Raw genomic sequence first — 20000 nt, 5'->3', positions numbered from 1 at the left:
CTTTTCCTTTTAAAAAAAAATAATGGAGTGGCAAGCCAGTCTCAACATACTCAACAACGCCACAGTACTCTGAAAATACACATTTTAAACTTTTGGCCAGAAAATTCGTCCTTCTAATTTTGATTGATTAAATTGCCCTCATCATGTCAAAAAACAAACAAAAACAAAAAAAAAAAACAAAAAAAAAAAACAAAAAAAAACCCATTATCAACAACAACAAACAAACAAACAAACAAAAACCAACAAAAAGCAAAATGAAACAAACAAACAAACAAACAAAAAACAACAGAAAGACAACAACAAAAAAAAAAAAACAAACAAAAAAACAAAAAACAAAACAACAACAAAAAACTATTAAGCCTAGGACTTTGCCAAATTTTTTTTAATGTTTTTTTTAGAGTACGGAAGAATGGATAATGATTAATTTGTAGTCCTGCTTCAGTACGATAATCAGTCATTATAATTAATATTTTAATTATCCTTGTCGGAATCCCTTACCAAGTCGATACTGATCTATACCGACAAAATATATACATTTCCTATTATTATGGTAAGGAAACTCAAACTTCAAATATCGATCTTTTGAATTGAAGTCTTAGGTTTGAGAACTAATTGACAAATAAAAGAAAAACAAAAACTTGAGCATTTATATAGAGCAATATCAACTAAATGTTCCAAACCCGCTTTACAATAGTCCCTAGCTATCAGCAACACTTTTTAAGCATTACAAAGAGTCCCTGCCTAGCTAACAGCGTCACTTAAAGTGTAGGACGAGACACCACGCCTGTTAGGTGATATTACAATTATTTCTTCGGATAGAGACAATGACGGTACTCATTTTACACCCGAGTACAGTGAATGTGAGTAAAGAGCCATTTCCGAGGACTCAACTTTTTGGCGCTCAGAGTGGGACTCGAACCTTGGAGCTTCGGGTTTCGTGCCACAAATCCACATTGCTGCAAGTAGGTGACCTTTATAATTAATTTATATTTAAAGCTTAAAATTTCTGAGCAAAAGGAGAAAATGGGGTTTAATGAGAATAAGGCAGATGGGATGTGCTTGTTCTCAATTTATAGAGTCTGTTATTAACATTTTAAAAACAATAATTGGAAATACACAACAAAGGAAACCATCGATATGGTTGGCAATTCTTTTAATGAGTATATTTTAGCACAAAATTGAATTAGATCTGGGGAAAAATGATTTTCCAAGAGTTTTGTTATGCTATTCGACTTTGACCAAAAACTACACGTCATACTACGATCAAATCATTTGAACATTGCTGGTGACACAGAAGGTCGATTGGTCATAGAACTTTAACTAGTAAGTTAACTGCCGTAGTCTGGAAAAAACAAAAACTCTTATTTCAATATTCGGGTCAGGCGAAGTCCCCGGTTTGAAAGTTTTTGCCAAGACGAGCATCATTTAAATCGATCGATATTTGAAGGACGAGTTTTTAGGCCATTAAAAAGAAAATACGAGTTTTTTTTTTCCAGAGTGCAGCACTTCACTGGTTAATGGTAATTTTCAACAGATTCATGATTGAACTCTGTATTTATCAGAGTATTGTAATTTTTAAGAATAGAATACATTGCAATATTATCAAATACATGGTAATAAACAACGAATAACATATATAATGCTTGGTGTGGACGGATGAGTAGAATAACAAACAATGGGTTAAGTGGCATGTAAGAAATACTCAACAGGATGGTTGGCAAGGTAAAATAATTGTATAGTCGAAAGAAAAATAAATAAAGTATAATGGAAAGAAAAATCAACAAAGAAACGAACAAAAAAAAAAAAAAGGGCAAAGAAGGCACAATCTATCGGTTTAAAAAAACCTGTAATAAATAATCTATGCTGACGGATATGAAAATAATAAGTCATTATGATATGTAAAGTGCAAAAAAAAATATTTATAATATCTTGACTAAAACAGAATGCATAGTTGTATTTTTCTTCATGCGATAGGTTTGTTATAAAATACATCGCATCATCTGACGGTGGCAATTGGCAATAGGTTGGCGCTTGCCGACTATGTGTGCACAAAGTGATTTCATTGCTCAGTAAATTAAGAAAAGCATGATTATTATCACTGATTAATACAAAATCATATAGAAATAATTTTGAAATGTGTATATTTGCACTGTTCATGTTGTTTCTATATTTGCAACAAGGTCATTATCAAAATATAACTCACATGGTCGACCATGATTTTTCAGCTCTACAAACTATGCCAGGCTTTGCAGATTGTTTGTTAAGGAGAAGCAAGTTGTCATGTCAAAATTTTGAAAATGTGATATGAATCAGTGCCAGAAAAGGCAGATAGAAAAATATAAGGAAAAAAAAAACGATCGAATAAAATCACTCTGTCTCAACTGTCATATGTCAACTTTTTTAAAAATTGTTTTTCAAAATAGATCATTATGCTTTTTTTTAAATCAATTACGACAAGGACATGAGCTTTTGACACAGCTTCATATCTCATATGATTCGAACAAAATATTCAGCTTTTCTCGCTACAAAGCAGTCACAGAACAAAATCAAACTACGTACAATCACACGTTTAGAAAGGCAAGACTGACTTTTGTTTTAAGGTGGAGCTGGGGTGTCATCCTTTTTTACATGCAATAATTATACATAGTATCAGACCAAATTTCATTAATGATCAACATTGTTACACAATACATTTCACCTGACAAAACAAAATACTGGAACGGAGCGTCAATATTGTGATTTCTATACTTGTATGGCCATTCATGAATATTTAACATCCTTGCAACTGCAAGAAGACAACATTTCGATTATGTATGTTTATCAAATGAATTATTTATTTACACAATAACCCATAATTCCATATAATGTCCAATTCAAAGTGTCTCGGCTGACCAAATTATTATCATAGATTGTCAAATATGCAAAAAAAAAAATAATTAAGGTCTTTATATCCAAGGACATAGAATAGAGGCTTGAAAGTTTACAAATCACTATGTAAGGTGAATTATCTTGTCTAATTTGTATATGTTGACCTCTCGTATGTAAATGCAATTTATTTAAATTGATATTGTTTACATCTCGTGTAAGGCGGTGTAATCTAAATAATTATTAACAAATAGCAAAGGTGCCTTCATTTGAAAACATTTACAAAAACGTACGACTTGTAAGGAAATAAATGTATATGTTGTAGACTTTTTAAATGGATGCATTCTCTAAAACATTTCACATACTTGACAGTTTCAACCACTTTTTGCAAAAATTACAAGGCATTCTGGCTGCACTGTTGTAAGTTGTCAATATTTAGTATCCCCAGACTGAAATACACTAAACGTGATGTAGGCGATGACTAAATATTTATTATTATGTTGTGAGAAAATACCCACATCCCCGCATCCGTCTCTAAGCGTGAAAACACATGTTGGAATTTTATAATAATTCTTAGCATATACACAGTGAGAGAATGCTTATTGCGTTTATACCTTTAGAGAAGGACGTAGATAGTGGAGGCTGGTCTTTGTCATACATACGTCCGGATCCAACCATGGAAGCGGCATATTCAAGTTATTCTGAAATTTTAAGTTAATTTCATGTATCATAATTTTAAGCGGTTGCTTGCACAGTCAGAGGCGGACGCCGACGACACGCACATCTTAGCAGACCATATACACTGACGCAAACATACCATTTAGTCCCTTTAAAAAACACACAATATATCAAATGCAACTTTCACACTATCATCGTCTCCTGGTTTTCATGGGTGGTGGTTTTGTCTTCAAGTCTTTGCATCTCGGGATGTGTCTCTCTGCAGCCGTCTCGTTGAAGGTCCTGTTACAGTATGGGCAAGGAACCAAGTCGGGATTTTCCTTGGTGGGAGGGGGTGTCAGCTGTCTCAAGTCTTTACCTTCTTTCTCGTACTGGGCTGCCTTTTTAGCGTATCGCAGGGAATTGATGAACTCTTCGTGCTGGGCTCGCCAGTTGTTCTTCTTTTTCTGGAAGAAAGAATAATATTAATTGGATAAATGTTTACGGAAAATGTACAAAAGAATAGGGTGTGACTTAACTTACCCTGACCCGCATATTGCTCGCCTAATTTAAAAGAAACAAATAATAAAAGAAGGCCGACTTATAGAGTGGGAAGGGAAAAGGAGAGGCAATAATGGGAAAGGATACATCGATAGACAGGTAGATAGATAGATAGATAGGTAGGTAGGTAGGTAGGTAGGTAGATGGACAGTTGGGCAAACTAAAAACATGTTGATAAGAACCGTTAAAGGCCATTCCATCTGGCATGTACTTATTGCATGTTACAACATTTTGTCATTAAAATTTGTGTGATTCATGCGTCATTTATAGTTTTATGAACTGATTAGTTGAGCACGACCAGGAAGGGAATAAGATGGGTAGGACTATTTTGATTATCCATAAAATCACACACACACACACACACATATACACAGAGAGAGAGAGAGAGAGAGTGTGTGTGTGTGTGTGTGTGTGAGAGAGAGAGAGAGAGATAAACACACATAAACACATTAAAAAAATTATAATTATAATAAAAATAATAAAAGTAATGATAATAATAATAATAATAATAATAATAATAATAATAATAATAATAATAATAATAATAATAATAATAATAATAATAATAATAATAATAATAATAATAATAATAATAATAATAATAATAATAATAATAATAATAATAATAATAATAATAATAATAATAATAATAATAATAATAATAATAATAATAAAGCGCTTTGCAAAGCACGTTTAGTGGATATTGCGTTATATAAAAGCTCATTAAATTTCTTTTTCTTTTAAAGTAATAGAAATGGTCAAGATGGTAGCTTTAAGGTCTTCAGTTTTCACAAAAAGATTGTGATTCCAGCTATGAAGAATCTTTACCTTGCTTTGGTCAGAACTAATGTTCTAATTGCAGAGCTGATAATCTAAATTGTTATGGGCTCATTGTTGCACTGGAAATAATCTCAAACCAACCCCAAAATATAGTCCTTAACAAAAATTCTGTATCAAGTTAATGATTGCGATCGATTGGCAGACATGTTAATATGTGTGCGTAGATCAGAAGGCTTTTAAATCGTATGTCAAAAGATTATAATGGCTTTGAATTGTAAGCAAGTCTTAAGTTTGAGACTTCAAAAATCTGTCATGTATACGTTGGGGGTCATCTAATACGACGTCGATATATCGATGGTCGGCGGATCAAACCTCTGGTCTCGATTTTCACGATCGGCGAATCAAAACTCTGAAGTCTACAGGCCTCTAGAGATCTGATCCGCCCAAAATTAGATAAAACATGGTGCGCAAAGCTCGTATGTAGACTTCAGAATTTTGATCCGCAGACCGTGAAAATCGGGACTTCAGAGTTTTGATCCGCCAACCATCGATGTATTTGGGAATCTGACTTTCAAAACGTCCAAAGTAACATCCTAATAAAAAATGAGTTAACAATCTCAAGCTATGTGTTGCACTCTATAGAATCAAAGAGAGAAAATTTGGAGTTTCAAAACACTCAGGGTATTGCTTTATGGGGCAAACAAGACAAGTATTTTCTTCTTTAAGCCAATGACTAAATAGCAAAAAAATTACTGTTTTCTTTGAATGATGAAAATGGAACGTTTTGAAGTCACGCTTTCGGGCAAATTGAGAATGTCGCTGTACGGCACTTTAATTATTTTGTTAAGCTACTTCCATAAATAATATGGAGCCCTTATCAATCTCATTAACCAATCATATTCAACTCCATTCCTTTATCCCTTACTTTCATTCCTCTTTACCAATCACCTCAACACATAATAATATTTGTTTACGCTCATTTCAATTTCATCCCGCCTTCCGAGTGTCTCACCATCAAAGAGGAAAATAAGTTAATATTGTAGATTCAGCATCATGACCATTGACGTCATATAGTTGCTAACGACAACGAGAGACCGCTTTTTTTTGTCACGAAAATCCATTACACCTCCTATGTGAATCTATTATTCATGGACAAACCTATCACTTTACCTCTACGCAAGCACTTGGGTGCTACGATGGAAAATAGGATGTCACGACAGGTTTTGCGACTCTTATGTGATCTAATATTCTTTATCAGCAAAAAGTCCAGTGGACAGAAACGCAAGCATGGTGGAATTTTCTGCACCTAACTCAATCAAACTCATTGCCTATGTGATGATGCACAACTCTGTACTTTGATGCTGTACTTTGTTAAAAGCAAGAATTCAAAAATTGGCCCTGGAGACACGTTCTTCTAATATCGATCGATTTAAATGGCCTTCATCTTGGTTGGCAAAAACTCTCAACTCCAGTCTTGGCAAAGTCCCAGGTTTGAGAGTTTTTTGCCATGATGAGGGTCATTTTAATCGATTGATATTTTAACGGACGAGGTTTTCGGGCCAAACGTTGGTTTTACCAGAGCACGACAAAACTGTTGTTTGGAGTAGATCTAAAATGTTCAGTGCAATTGTCCACCAAAGACACTAACATCTTTCCACCAGTGTTATGTGCTGTGGCCTTAAAATTCCCAGAGCGAATATAAACACACGTACGATGTCAACAGTTTGATCAGTAGGTTATCGATTGGAGAATATTGGAGATTGTCAAACTCGCCCAGGGAATAGCCAAACACCTAGAATAGGTTTCGAACCTCATGCGCCCAAGTTACAGCGGTACAGTATATTGAAGTGATAATCTATTACATATATCGCCAGGATTTACGAAAAATGGCAATAAAAATGTTTCCTCAGGGTAAACAAATATAACACGGCGAATCATCCCATGACGTACTCAGAAAGTTTTCACACTAAGATTTAAACCTTGACCATTTTACGTGGCAATGATTTCAAGTATTGTTTGTGTAACTGGATGATTTGAAATGATATGTGCTGATAATATCATTGATTTCTCTCTGTGTCTCTGTCTCTCTCTGACTCTCTCTCTCTCTCTCTCTCTCTCTCTCTCTCTCTTATATATATATATATATATATATATATATATATATATATATATATTATTTTTAAAATATTTACCACAATGTTTGAGACAGTCTACATTAATGTTTCAGGCTTAATTTGCCATCGTCAAGACTGAGTTGTTTTGTTGAATGTTGTTGTTTCTTGAAGTAGTTCCGGTTTAAAGTTAATTAACAAGAACTTCCGGCGATGTGGACACGCACCGTACATCTCACTTTTCGTGTTGAGTGTGGCTTCATGAGGGTGTTTGATTATAGTATATTTCTCTTCCAGGCATAAGCTACATTGTTTTGATGTTGGTGTGTATCATGTTGCTTTAGATAAAATTTTCCATGAAATGTTGTGATCTAGTCTGTTGTCTTTTAATTTCCAAATATGTTCGCTGAGTTTTGTGGATGTTTTTTTGTTAGTGTTTCTAAATGTTGAGGTGTGGAGGTTGTATCTTGTTTTGAAATTATTTTCCGTTAGTCCTACATATTTTTCTTGCTTGTTTGTTTTAGTTTCGGTGACAGTGGCTTGGTAAATTAAACTTGATTCTAAACATTGTTATATATATATATATATATATATATATATATATATATATATATATATATATATATATATATATATATATCTCACGTCATATTATTATATCATTTCATGAACGCATTAGTAGCACCTAAAAAGACGTCTATATTAATGACATTTATTCTTAAAATTGTTCAGTACTCACCGGTGGTTCTCTTTTAGATTTTCCGGCGTACTTTGCTAATTCTGTTCCTTCGACTCTTTTCTTCGAGGAGTCAAATTCCTTTCTCGGTTTATTCGCTTTGGAGCAAGCTGACTGATGCTTCTTGAGACGATCTACGGCAAACGATCTGCCACACACCTTGCATTTCGCAAGAGAACCCACTGATCCTTTCGCGTCGCTAGATTTAGCAATTTTGGCATAGTAAGACGCATCTGTCGCGTTGGATACGGCTGGCCGCTCGTCTATTTCTCCCATTGTTAGTCTAGAGGAATTAGGGATGGCCGGTGACCGCCTAGAGGATGGAGCTGGATCATCATCATATTCGTCATAGTATGATGGACCCTGGCTGCTTCTCGCCGAATCTTTCACTTGTTGTTTCTGAAGCTTTGCAAGACGTTTCTGCTCTTCCTTATCTCTTTTAACCGCCAATTTTTCTTCTTCTTTTCTCCGTTTGTCTTCCTCTCGTCGTCTTTTCTCCTCTTCTTTTCGCTCCCGTTCCTCCCTTTGACGTTCTCTTCTTTCATCCTCTTCTTCCTCTCGTCGTCTTTGTTCTTCTTCTTTTCTTCTCTGCTCTTCAAGTTTCTTAAGTTTTGCCTTTTCAGCTTTCTCTCGCTTCTTGTTTTCTTCTGCCTCTCGTTTTTCCTGAAATACATTGTAAAATTTTAGAAAATGAAATGGAACGCACTGGGATATCAGAAAACTGCCTACAAATTTTAACTCATATGTATATTTCTCTTCAACAAATTGATCGAAAAATAAATGCGACGAATCATTTCAAAATAACACTGCTGATTTAAAATGAGTTTTAATTTTAACTTACAAGATTTGACTAAAAATAAAAGCATTGATTTAAGAAAGGGTACGTTTAATTTCTAAAATTTCAAAATACCATAATTCTGATCACTTTAATCTCAAACCAATTTACTCTATCTAGTTCATTCCGACATTTTTCAAGATCGATATATATATATATATATATATATATATATATATATATATATATATATATATATATATATATCATAGTTTCCCATTATATTGATTATTTTGCCATAGCTGTCATGTACAGACCTAAATGTAAAAACAGAGAATAGTGCAATGGATAAACACATCAACAATGAAGGCAAAAAACGAAAAGACTGCAGCATCACTAAAAATAAAGAAAATTGATTTTTAAAATTTGGTTGCTTCAAATTGCACACCCAGAGTTTTGTTATTCGATTCCCAGTAAAACAATTCGACGTTGTCTTGAAGTAATTCATTTCATTTCAATTATATTTTTTTGGCACTGCAACTGAACCAAAATTTTCTTTTTTAAAGTGTAAGAACGACCTTATTGAGGCGTCGATTTCACAATTGTGAAACAATTCCATAGATATAGCAAAAAGTATGATGAGATGATAACGATGCTGCTGATAATGAAAATGGCGACGATGATGATACCGATGATAGCAATGATAATGATGATGATGATGATGATGATGATGATGATGATGATGATTGTGATGATGATGATGATGATGATGATGATGATGATGATGATGATGATGATGATGATGATGATGATGATGATGATGATTATAAGAATAGCAAAAAGGAATTGAACTTGAGCCGTAATGTAGCGCAATTTCCACTAAATGAGATCAAAGCGCTACACAACGGGTTCCAACGCTTAACAAAATTTCGAGACATAAAGCACGCAAGGCGTGATTACAAGTATTGTCCCGACAGAGACGACGCTTTTAGAAGTCTGGTACTGAGTTCGTTGAGAGAATGTAAGTAAAGAGGCTTTTCCAAGAGCACTTTCGCCGCCCATTGCGGGACTCAAACTAGGAACCTACAGGTTCGGAGACGAGTGTCACACAAAAAAATGCTGTACTCTGAAATGGCCCTCATCTCTTCAAAAACTGTCAAACCCGGGACTTTGTCAAAGTCCCAGATTAGTGAGGTTTTCACAAAAAATGATTGTCAATGTAACTCTCTCCATACCAGCTATTTTCAGAATTTGACCCGTAACTTCATACTCACCCAACACATAGTGTCGAGTTTTTATAGCTATAACTATAACAGACAATGAAGTTAGAGCCAGAAAATTGTTGGTTATATTGTTACGAAAGTGACGATTTTCCTTTGAGTGGTAAGAAGAGGGTTTAATCAATAGATATTTGAAAACGAATTTTTCAGAGCACGAAAGGAAAAAAACCACAGGCTACACATAATGATGATACTAATGATGATCTGACTTAATCTTGGACTCAGTGTCACTTTAGTGCCTCTTCGTGTAACAAAATCAAACGATGTTGAATGCTGTCACTGTACTAGAGGGTGCGTGACAATGGTCGTAAAAAATCTCACCCGTTGTTTTGTCCTTGGCTAAGCAAGGTACTTAAAGCAATTAATTCTACTCGTATCAGGTGTGAATGAATAGCAAGTTCTAGGCACTGACATGTATTTATTTCTCATATAAGACGGACCCCAGCCAATTGACTTATAATTCAAGAAATGGAACTTCTAACTATTCCATATGGTGGCTTGGGGGAGTGAATAAGACTTGGTGGTGAGCGGTGAGCATGACAAATCCGTAGAATTGCCCTATATAAATGATGATATTTATTGTGATTATTTAAGAATGATGATTATAATTTGTGATGGTTATGCTGATGAGGGTGACGATTACGATGAGGATGATGGCCATGATATTGATGCTCATAATGGTTATGACAGTGATGGCGGCGGTGTTGGTGGTGTTGGTGGTAGTAGCGGTGGAGGTCATGCTGAAGTTGATGATGATGATGATGATGATGATGATGATGATGATGATGATGATGATGATGATGATGATGATGATGATAGTGATGATGATGATGCTGTAACTGCTGCTGTTGAAGCTTCTGCTGTTGATACTGCTGCTACTGCTGCTGCTGCTGCTGCTGCTGATGATGATGATGATGATGATGATGATGATGATGATGATAATGATAATGATGATTATGATGATGATGATGATGGTGATGATGATGATGATGATGATGATGATGATGATGATGGTGGTGATGATGATTATAATGATAAAGATGGTGTTTTTCGTGGTGCTGATGGCTTTGATATTAATTGTAAATACTTTACTTACCTCTTCTTCTGCCAACAATTTTTCCCGCCGTATCTTGTCAAGCTCAGCCTTCTCCCGCTCGATTTTCTCCAACAGTTCACGCTCCATTCTCCTTACTTCCTCTTCTTGACCATCGTCTTCATCTTCCTCCTCTTCCGCTTCCTCCTCCTCTTCCTCGTATTCATACCCTTTGTTTCCCTTGTTGTTGTAAACAGAGTTATTTTCATCGTCGTCATCATCGTCGTCATCACCTGGATTACCCCAATACCCTTGATTTTTATCATTTTTATTATTATCATTAAACTTTTTTAATCTCTCCTCTCGCGCTTTGTTCTGTTCCAATTGCCATTTTTGAAAGTCTGTCATTTTAGGCTGCTGCTGTTGTTGTTGTTTTTGCTGACTAGGTGGGTTGGGTTTTTGAGCTTTCGATTGCACTCCACCTGAACGGAATTTCCCGTTATTGATTCTGTTTTGTGGTTGCTGCTTCGTTGTAGGATGCTGAGGTGGTTTAGGAGGAGATGGCTCTTCGTATTGTTCTTGGTGTTGTTGCTGCTGCTTTTGAAGGTGGGGATTTTTAAACTGGGGTTGTGGTTGTTGTCGGTGTTGAACATTTCTTTGTTGGTGAATACCTTGGTACCCGAACTTTGAAGGTGGCGATATTTGTTGTTTGTCGTTGTTATTCCTGTCGATGTTATTGTTTTGCTGAGGATGATCATTTTGGTTCTGGTAATTTTGTTGGTTTTGATACTGGTTGGCGTATCCGTTTGTTGGTGGTAACGGTTTGTGTTTTACTAACTTGGGCCTGGCGTTGAAAGGATTTGGGTCGGCATGCATAGATCCGCCATCGTTCTTCTCTCCTCTAGGCGTGTTTCCGGTCCTCGCCACCTCTCGAGTATCACTGGTGCGTCGGATAGGTGCTAAAGGCTGTGATCGATCCCGCCCTGCGCTAAACTTTTTGGCACTATTTCCGCTCCCGGTACGGCTAGACCATCCCCCTGGAGAGGAGTAACCTTTAGCTTTCCGGAAATGGTCATCAATAGGCGGGACAGGAACTCCACTTGCCTCCATTCGTCTTCTTTCATTGAAAAAATCTCTTACAGATGCTCCACCACCGTTGGCCATTGTTTGGTTGCCTGAAACAAAGAATTAAAGGTAAGATCATCTTCCTACCTTCTACACCTTCTTCCAAGTTCTCTCACTCTTTCTCTCCACCCCCCCCCCCCACTCCCCCCCAAATTTCTTTACAAAGCGCCCCCCCCCCCCCTTGTCAAAACATCCATTTTTTAAGACGACAAAACTATTTACTCCCCTTTACACGCAATACTAAATAGTACACATTCTGACCCATATTGTATTATCAATAAAGTATTGATCAAAACAACAAAGGTTATATTATTAAAGATATATTAATATCCAGTTTTCGCATTCCCATTGTGACTAACCCAACCCCATCCCATACCTTCTATGTTTACGAGTTAACTTAATTTTTTTAAAAATAAAAATATTTGAGACTCTATTAGGAGTCATGATGACAACCGAGCCAGTTAAGTGGAGGATCGAAAATCAATGACGTAGCCATGTGTCACTTTAGACAAATGGAAAAAGTTGTTTACCATCAAATGTGATGAACAAAAAAGAGGATAATTAACGATCAATATTACTCCATTTCATGAAGTAGAGGCCAATGAACTAGTTTAAAGTGATCACGTTTACAAACACACATTACAACTTGCCGTACCCTGAAAAGACACTAAAATAACAGTTTCGGCTAGAAAACTCGTCCTTCAAATATCGATCGATTAAAATGAATGATTCTCATATTGTCAAAACCCATCAAAACCTCAAAGACATAACCCTCTCCTTATCACCTATTGGAAAATCGCCACATTTGTTACGATGCAACCGTCATTTTCCTCGTCCAGATTTCATTTCTTTTTTGCTATAGCTATAAAAACTTGGCATTCTGTAATAGAGAACAATATTGGCGAAGACTGTATGGAATGTTCTTGTTGCTTTTCTTTTTGAGTAAGATATGTCTGTTTTGTGTTGGGTGGGTGTGAAGTTAAAAGCCAACACAAAAAAGGGGGAGTGGATTCCTTTTAAAAACAAAACTTAATTCCTGTCAAGTAAGACCAATAAATTTAACAATAATATAAATAACCCCCATCACACCGACAGTAAACCCAGCTATGTCATGCTACATCAATCATAATAATTTTGTGGGGATTTTTGTGAGTATTTTTCAAAAGCAGAGTTCTGCGGAGTCATTTCTCTTGTCGGTAACTACGACATCGGAAAAGGCGCTATTTTTTCTGACGCAATGAATGCTCGCTAGATAACGACGAGGATTTAGGATTGTAGAGGAGGACTTATGATTCATTAATGAAGCTGTTGTCTTGTTTGGTGAGTTGATGCAATAATTCCAAATAGATTTTACAAGGCATTGTGATAAAAGCATAGAAATGTTTTTGCAAGTAAGCGCTAATTTTGATTCATTGACAAGTTATACATTTAATACATTTATTGCAATTACACATTTGACGATTTTAGCGCTCAATACCATGCGCATTTTTTCAATGTTTTATACAACACAGAAATGCATTACCGACCATTAAAAGTAAAGGAAAATGTCACCTAGCACAGCAACGAAATATATTATCATGCAGTTGAAACACTGGCATTGCTATTTTAAATATATTTTTTAAAAAAAGTTAAATTACTGCGTTATATTTGGCAAAGACAAAGTAGCTCCACGGATAAATCAAGATTCCTTCAGACGAGAATATCTTTTAACGAAAGCCTATATAAAAATCAAAATCAGTCTGTTTGGAAAGTATAAACAACAAACATTTCACTGCGTACAGAGACGGTGTAAAAACAACATACAAACATACTCCATTCTAAGATCTTAAAAGAAGTTTGAGAGCACCCGTAAACTTAATAGCATTCAATAAAGTTAATTGGGAAAATATGCGTCAGTTTACCTCAAGAACAAAGGCTACTTGCTGGATAATAGACTGAATAATCGATCGATCAAGAAACCAAAAGTAAAATAATATAATAGATTAAGAATTGTCCCTCACGTCAAAGTTCATTAAGGACATTGTCAATTGACGTGTCAACTGACGATAAATACATTGCACGTCAGTGCATTCAGTAACCGATTTATAATAAATATATCTCTCAATGAAAAAAGTTTGAGTTAGTTATTCACCAAACTATCACAACTTTTTTCAAAGGCTCCTCCTTTTCACTGTTTGCGACACCCTGACTGTTCGCCTTATTTAACCAGGTAACTTTACTGTCGTACTCTGGAGAAGAAAAAAAAACGTATTTAAAAATTTGGCCAGAAATCTTGTGTTTTATATATCGATCGAATTGAATGGCTCTCATCATGGCAAAACTCTCAAACTTGGGACTTTGCGAGGTCCCAGTATTGAGAACTTTTGCAAAAGTGAGGGTCATTTACATCGATCGATATTTTGAAGGAAGAGTTTTTTTGGCCAAATTTTAAATACGAATTATTCCGGGGTACGGCAGTTAACTGGTAAATGCGTTTCTAAATGATCTCAGTCTTCGGGGTGGCTAGAATACCTACGCAGTTGTTATATTGATCGATAAATACTGTAAAATCGAAGGCAATCATTTATTGAATTTTATAGGTTTCTTTGTCCATTTCCCATTCACAGTTGATTCGAGTTGAATGAATTCATTACACGCTAAAAACAACAATAAAAGATACAGCAATCCGTGTGGTAAAAAAGGCCAATGATATATTATATGGTAGAGAGGGGTTAATGGGGCTATACGTGACAAAGACCTCGTCATTGACATTTTACAAAGAAGTTTCCAGACCTGTATAAAAAGCAAATTGAATAAGCTATGGTCATAGTATGCTCTTGTCACAAAGACGAAACATAAATTTAAAAATTGAATCAGGGTAGAATAAAATGTGAAACATGATACTCCAAAAGAAGTAAGAAAAAAAAAAAAGAAAAAGAAAGAGATACAAGCGAGAAACAGCGCGCATCAATATTAATTGAACATTATCTCTTTTGTCACCGAAGTTGACAAGTAAATTATGTGTTATTTTAATCTGTCGATGTACAAAGTAATCGTTTTCTGCAGAAATTGAACAAAAATAAGATTCTTTGTCATTTTCAGCGCACCGCATCACAATGCTTTGAATCATTGCTTCATAACTCATTGTATCGACGCTATGCGTTTAAGTAAAATAATGCTTACAACATCTGCCCACCAGATGAAACGTATCAACACACAACACTACGTGTTACGTTAAACTTGTATAGTCTGATTGTTATATTTTAGTGAGAACTAATCAGGTACCGTGCGGTCTGAAATAAATTATTCTATCAAAAAAAAAAAAAAAAGCTGTATGATGTCAACTTCATTCGTTGTATATTACTCACCATTTGAAACGCCTCCAGATCCTTCCCCGCTGCCGCCCCTCATAATCCTCATCATCGCTTTCTTCTGAGACATTTGGCTGTCCTCGTAGAGTTGAACCATCTTCTCCTCCTTTTCTCTGAGTATCTTTTTGTGGTAGTCATCTCTCATCATCATCAGCTTGGATGGTCTCTGATCTCCGTGTCCCGTCCTCCCGGGACCATTGTTGTTTGGAACTCCCATCTTTAAAATAGGCCCTTCTCCACCTCCACCACCACTACCTCGCATGGCCTTGTGGAAAACTGGTTGGGATGTTTTAATTCGCCTCTCGGGAATCGATAATAAGAAGAGTTAATCGATTTAAATGAATATCGATGTTTAAATTGGGAGACAAGTTTTGAGTTCCGTTGTTTTAATCGTTAATGGAATAATAAAGGTGCATATTGATGAATTCTTTATTTCTTTATAAAACAGATTCCATAATATCCTTAGGCAATTTTTAGTATATAAGTAAATTTAGGTTAATATAAATGTCTGACGTCAACAGTGGGGTCGATATTAAAAGTGACTTGAATTGTATAAAGATCGATAACTGATATATTGACCAATCACTTCTAAAGTGTCGCTGTTGTTGTTCCCCTAGAGATCTCCTTCATGAAATAAATGTAAAGACTGTATTTTGTGTGCTTACTGTTTTATGCTGATTTCCTGTAATGATAAAAATGATAAAAACATGAAATCAAATACTTTGGAAAACCAGCCGTTAAATATTGATCGATTTGAATGACCCTCATTGGCAAAACCTCTCAAACCTGGGACTTCGCAAGATGAGGGTCATATACATCGATCGGTGTTCGATGGACGAGATTTCTGGCCAAACCTTTTGAATACGATTTTTTTGTCAGAGTTTGGCAATTAACCAGTTAATAATTGTGAAAAATAAACAACAAAAAACAAAACAAAACAAAATAAACAAGACTTCTAAATTATGATCATTTAACTGTAAAGTCACTTTTCGGCACCTGCTTCCCCACGGCATAATACCAGCTTAACATGATGGGTCACATGATATAGTACATTCATGCTATTCCTTCAACACACTTAACGGTGAGAAACAGTATTGCTTGATTGGATGGGCCCTGGGTACACAATGACCGTTTGAATTGGCCATTGATTACCACCGGTTATAAACACTTGAGCTTTTGTGTATCCACCCAAAGTGCTCAAAGCACTTTACAAAGGGTCCCTGAGAAACAGCAACACATAACATCTAGAACAGGACATGACGCCTGATAGGCGATATTCAATTTTTTTCCGACAGAGACCACGCTGTTAACAGCCAGGACATTGCTGACCCGATGACGTCTTCGCCAAACAAGCTTCGAATTGCGTCTTGAAACGTTCGCACCATGTATGAAGCAGAATTTGATATACAGAGAAGTGATAAGACATGGAACGAGATTTAACAAAGTTAGCTCGGGATAGAGAACGATGGAAACTGTTTGTCTGTGGCTTATACCCTGACCAAGGGTGAAAAAGGCAATGATGATGATGATGATGATGATGATGATGATGATGATGATGATGATGATGATGATGATGACTCATTTTACATTTCAGTACGGTGAGAGAACGTGAGTAAAGAGCCTTTTTCAAGGACTAAACTATGTGCAAGGCGAGGCTCGAACCCAGGACCTTCTGATCCAAAAGCGAGTGTCATACCAATAGACCACATAGCCGCAATGATCGCTGCCATCGTCGTGTTGGCAGAGACGCTCACCAGACAGGTAGGATTGGAAGTAAAGGTGTACAGAGTGCTACCACTCTAGTTGTCTGGCCCTTTATTGGAGCCAATTTGTGTGTGTCTAATAGTAACCTACATAAATATTGGCTTCATTTGGTGCACAGATTGGCGACATAAGGTTCTATCTACGTTTTGTTTTATTTTTAAAAAGCTAAAATCTGTTTATCTATCGATTATTTTTTATTCAATTCACTAATTATTGACTTCATCATATCTTTATTTTTACAAACTTGCATTTTTTATGGGCCCGAATTTCCAAAGATTAGGCGTGACCACCAATCAAATAGGTCAGACAGCCTCACTCAATGCTCAATACCAATGAAGTGGCTGGAACGATCCCGTTCAATGGATACAAGGGATTATCATGTGTCGCAGGAATGCCGTGAAAGTAATGTGTCACCACCCCACATGTACACATTATAAAAATCACATTGAACACATGACTCATTAGCTTCTTTGTATTTGCTCATTGCCAAGACGCTAATAGTAAATAAATCAACCTTGAAACGGGTTGCACGTGCATGTTTGATATAGATACTGAATTACTGTCACGGTTTGGTGATAGTATATTATTATTATTATTATTATTATTATTATTATTATTATTATTATTATTATTATTATTATTATTATTATTATTATTATTATTATTATTATTATTATTATTATTATTATTATTATTATTATTTATTATTATTATTATTATTATTATTAATATTATTATTATTATTATTATTAATTATTATTATTATATTATTATTATTATTATTATTATTATTATTATTATTATTATTATTATTATTATTATCATTATTATTATTATTATTATTATGATATCATGTTATCGTTTTCAGGCGATGTTTGCAGGTCTTATACCGAAAGCTTTTACGGGCTTGTTTTAACATTGTTGTAATGCAATATATTTTATGTTGGTTCATTACAACAATAAGCTCATAACAGTTTGGGTTATCAGACCTGCAAATAAGAACATGTCCATCATAGATAATCTGAAGCACAGTCGAGCTGAGATGGATAATTCGGTGATTTTTTTATTTTATTTATTTATTTTTTTTTTTTTTGGGAGCTCTTCCGAAAGCTTCTCGGGCTAGCATTTCTTTCAATTTGCATTTTTACCGTGGATCTTTTGTCAGGCTCTTATTTATTCAATTTGTCGATATATATAAAATATATATATATATATATATATATATATATATTATATATATATATAATATATATATATATATATATAATATATATATATATATATATATATATATATAATAATAATGATAATAATAATAATATATAATAATAATAATAATAATAATAATAATAATAATAATAATAATAATAATAATAATAATAATAATAATAATAATAATAATAATAATAATAATAATTGAATAAAAAATGCTTTTCTTCTGGGGATATACGGGACACGTGGCGGGGGCTTAAAACTGCTGTGAACTATAATCCAAAGCCCACGATTATATCAGAAGATATCGAAATTGAAACTTTAAATAAATTTTATTCACGTTTCGACACAGCAAACAAATTTGATATTGAAAATGAAAACATAAATTAGACAGGGCTTTGGAAGATGAAATGACTATTGAGGTCAGTGAAGAGGAAACGAGATTCGTATTTTCGAAACTAAACGAGAGGAAGGCTGCTGGGCCGGATGGATTGAAAGGAAAACTATTAAAAGAATGCGCCCACCAGCTTTCCCCCATTTATACACATATTTTTAACTGGTCCCTCCAATGCGTTTCGATCCCTGAAATTTGGAAAACTTCAAAAATTATTCCTGTTCCAAAAAAAGAAAAACTGAAACTATGAACGATCTCAGACCTGTTGCACTGACTTCAATAGTCATGAAATCTTTAGAAAAACTTGTTCTTGTTAAAATTAGGAATCAGTTTATGCCATTGAGTGATAGTCATCAATTTGCTTACAAACCAGGACGTGGCGTAGAGGATGCCATTTTGCTGTTTACAAACAACATCTACAGGCATCTAGATCACGCTAGGAGCTATTGCAGATTGCTTTTTGCAGATTTTTCTTCAGCGTTCAATACAATGCAACCTCAGTTGGTTGTTCAGAAATTGACTAGTCTGAATTTAAACAAGTATATAATTGCTTGGGTGCTCGAATTTCTTACGGAGAGAGCACAATATGTTCAATTAGGACAAAACAAATCTTCCTGTATAACTACAAATACTGGTGCTCCTCAGGGTTGTGTATTGTCCCCTGTATTATTCACAATATACACGAATGACTGTAGAAGTCAAAACCTGAGTGTACCTTTAATAAAGTTTGCAGATGACACCGCTCTTCAAGGCCTCATAACAAATGGCAACGAAGTGGCTTATAGGCAAGAAATTGATAGATTTGTGTCTTGGTGTGATGCCCACCACCTAGAGCTTAACATAAGCAAGACAAAGGAGCTAGTGATTGACTTTAGGCGAGTGAAGGAACCAATAGAACCGTTAAAATTAAAGGACCAATTCGTCCAGCGAGTTCCTCACTACAAATACCTTGGTGTAACGATTGATGACAGGCTCAAGTGGGATGAACACTTGAAAATAATTAGGCATAAGATGTGCAGACGTACAATTTTTTATCAAAACTCTCTCAGTTTAGAATAGATAAAACCCTCTGCACATTATTTTATAGAGCAGTAATCGAAAGTGTTTTGTCATTTTGTATAACAGCTTGGGGAGGCAATTGCTTAGCAGTGGAAAGGAACAAAATAAATTCAAATATTAAAAAATCCATTAAACGCTATATAAATGGTGTTGACGGTGTAGATCTTTTATACGAGAAATTTTGTATAAATAAAATAACTAAAATATTAAATGACCAGTATCATCCACTAAGACCATCAATTATTATGTCAGAAAGAAGTGGTCGCCCTTTCTCTATTTCAACGAAAACAGAGAGACA

General features: G+C 35.0%; 1 protein-coding gene across 2 annotated transcripts in view; it reads right to left on the bottom strand.

Annotated features, from left to right (window-relative positions):
• LOC144962720 (uncharacterized) overlaps positions 1–20000 on the bottom strand; it is a 23954-nt gene that overhangs the window by 90 nt on the left and 3864 nt on the right. For both annotated transcript variants that reach the window (XM_078895913.1, XM_078895914.1), the window contains exons 2-5: positions 15271–15955; positions 10862–11973; positions 7714–8373; positions 1–3989 (exon numbers count right to left, since the gene is read on the bottom strand). The exon at positions 1–3989 is cut by the window's left edge and continues 90 nt beyond it. In XM_078895913.1, the coding sequence (XP_078752039.1) occupies positions 3735–3989; positions 7714–8373; positions 10862–11973; positions 15271–15535 (2292 nt within the window). In that variant the 5' untranslated portion in view covers positions 15536–15955 and the 3' untranslated portion in view covers positions 1–3734. The remainder of the gene's footprint in view (positions 3990–7713; positions 8374–10861; positions 11974–15270; positions 15956–20000) is intronic.

Source organism: Berghia stephanieae, chromosome 1, assembly GCF_034508935.2.
Source record: "Berghia stephanieae isolate SIO BIC M18660-M18661 chromosome 1, UCSD_Bste_1.3, whole genome shotgun sequence".
In the NCBI taxonomy this organism is placed as follows: domain Eukaryota; kingdom Metazoa; phylum Mollusca; class Gastropoda; order Nudibranchia; family Aeolidiidae; genus Berghia; species Berghia stephanieae.
This window is presented reverse-complemented; position numbering and strand designations above follow the sequence as displayed.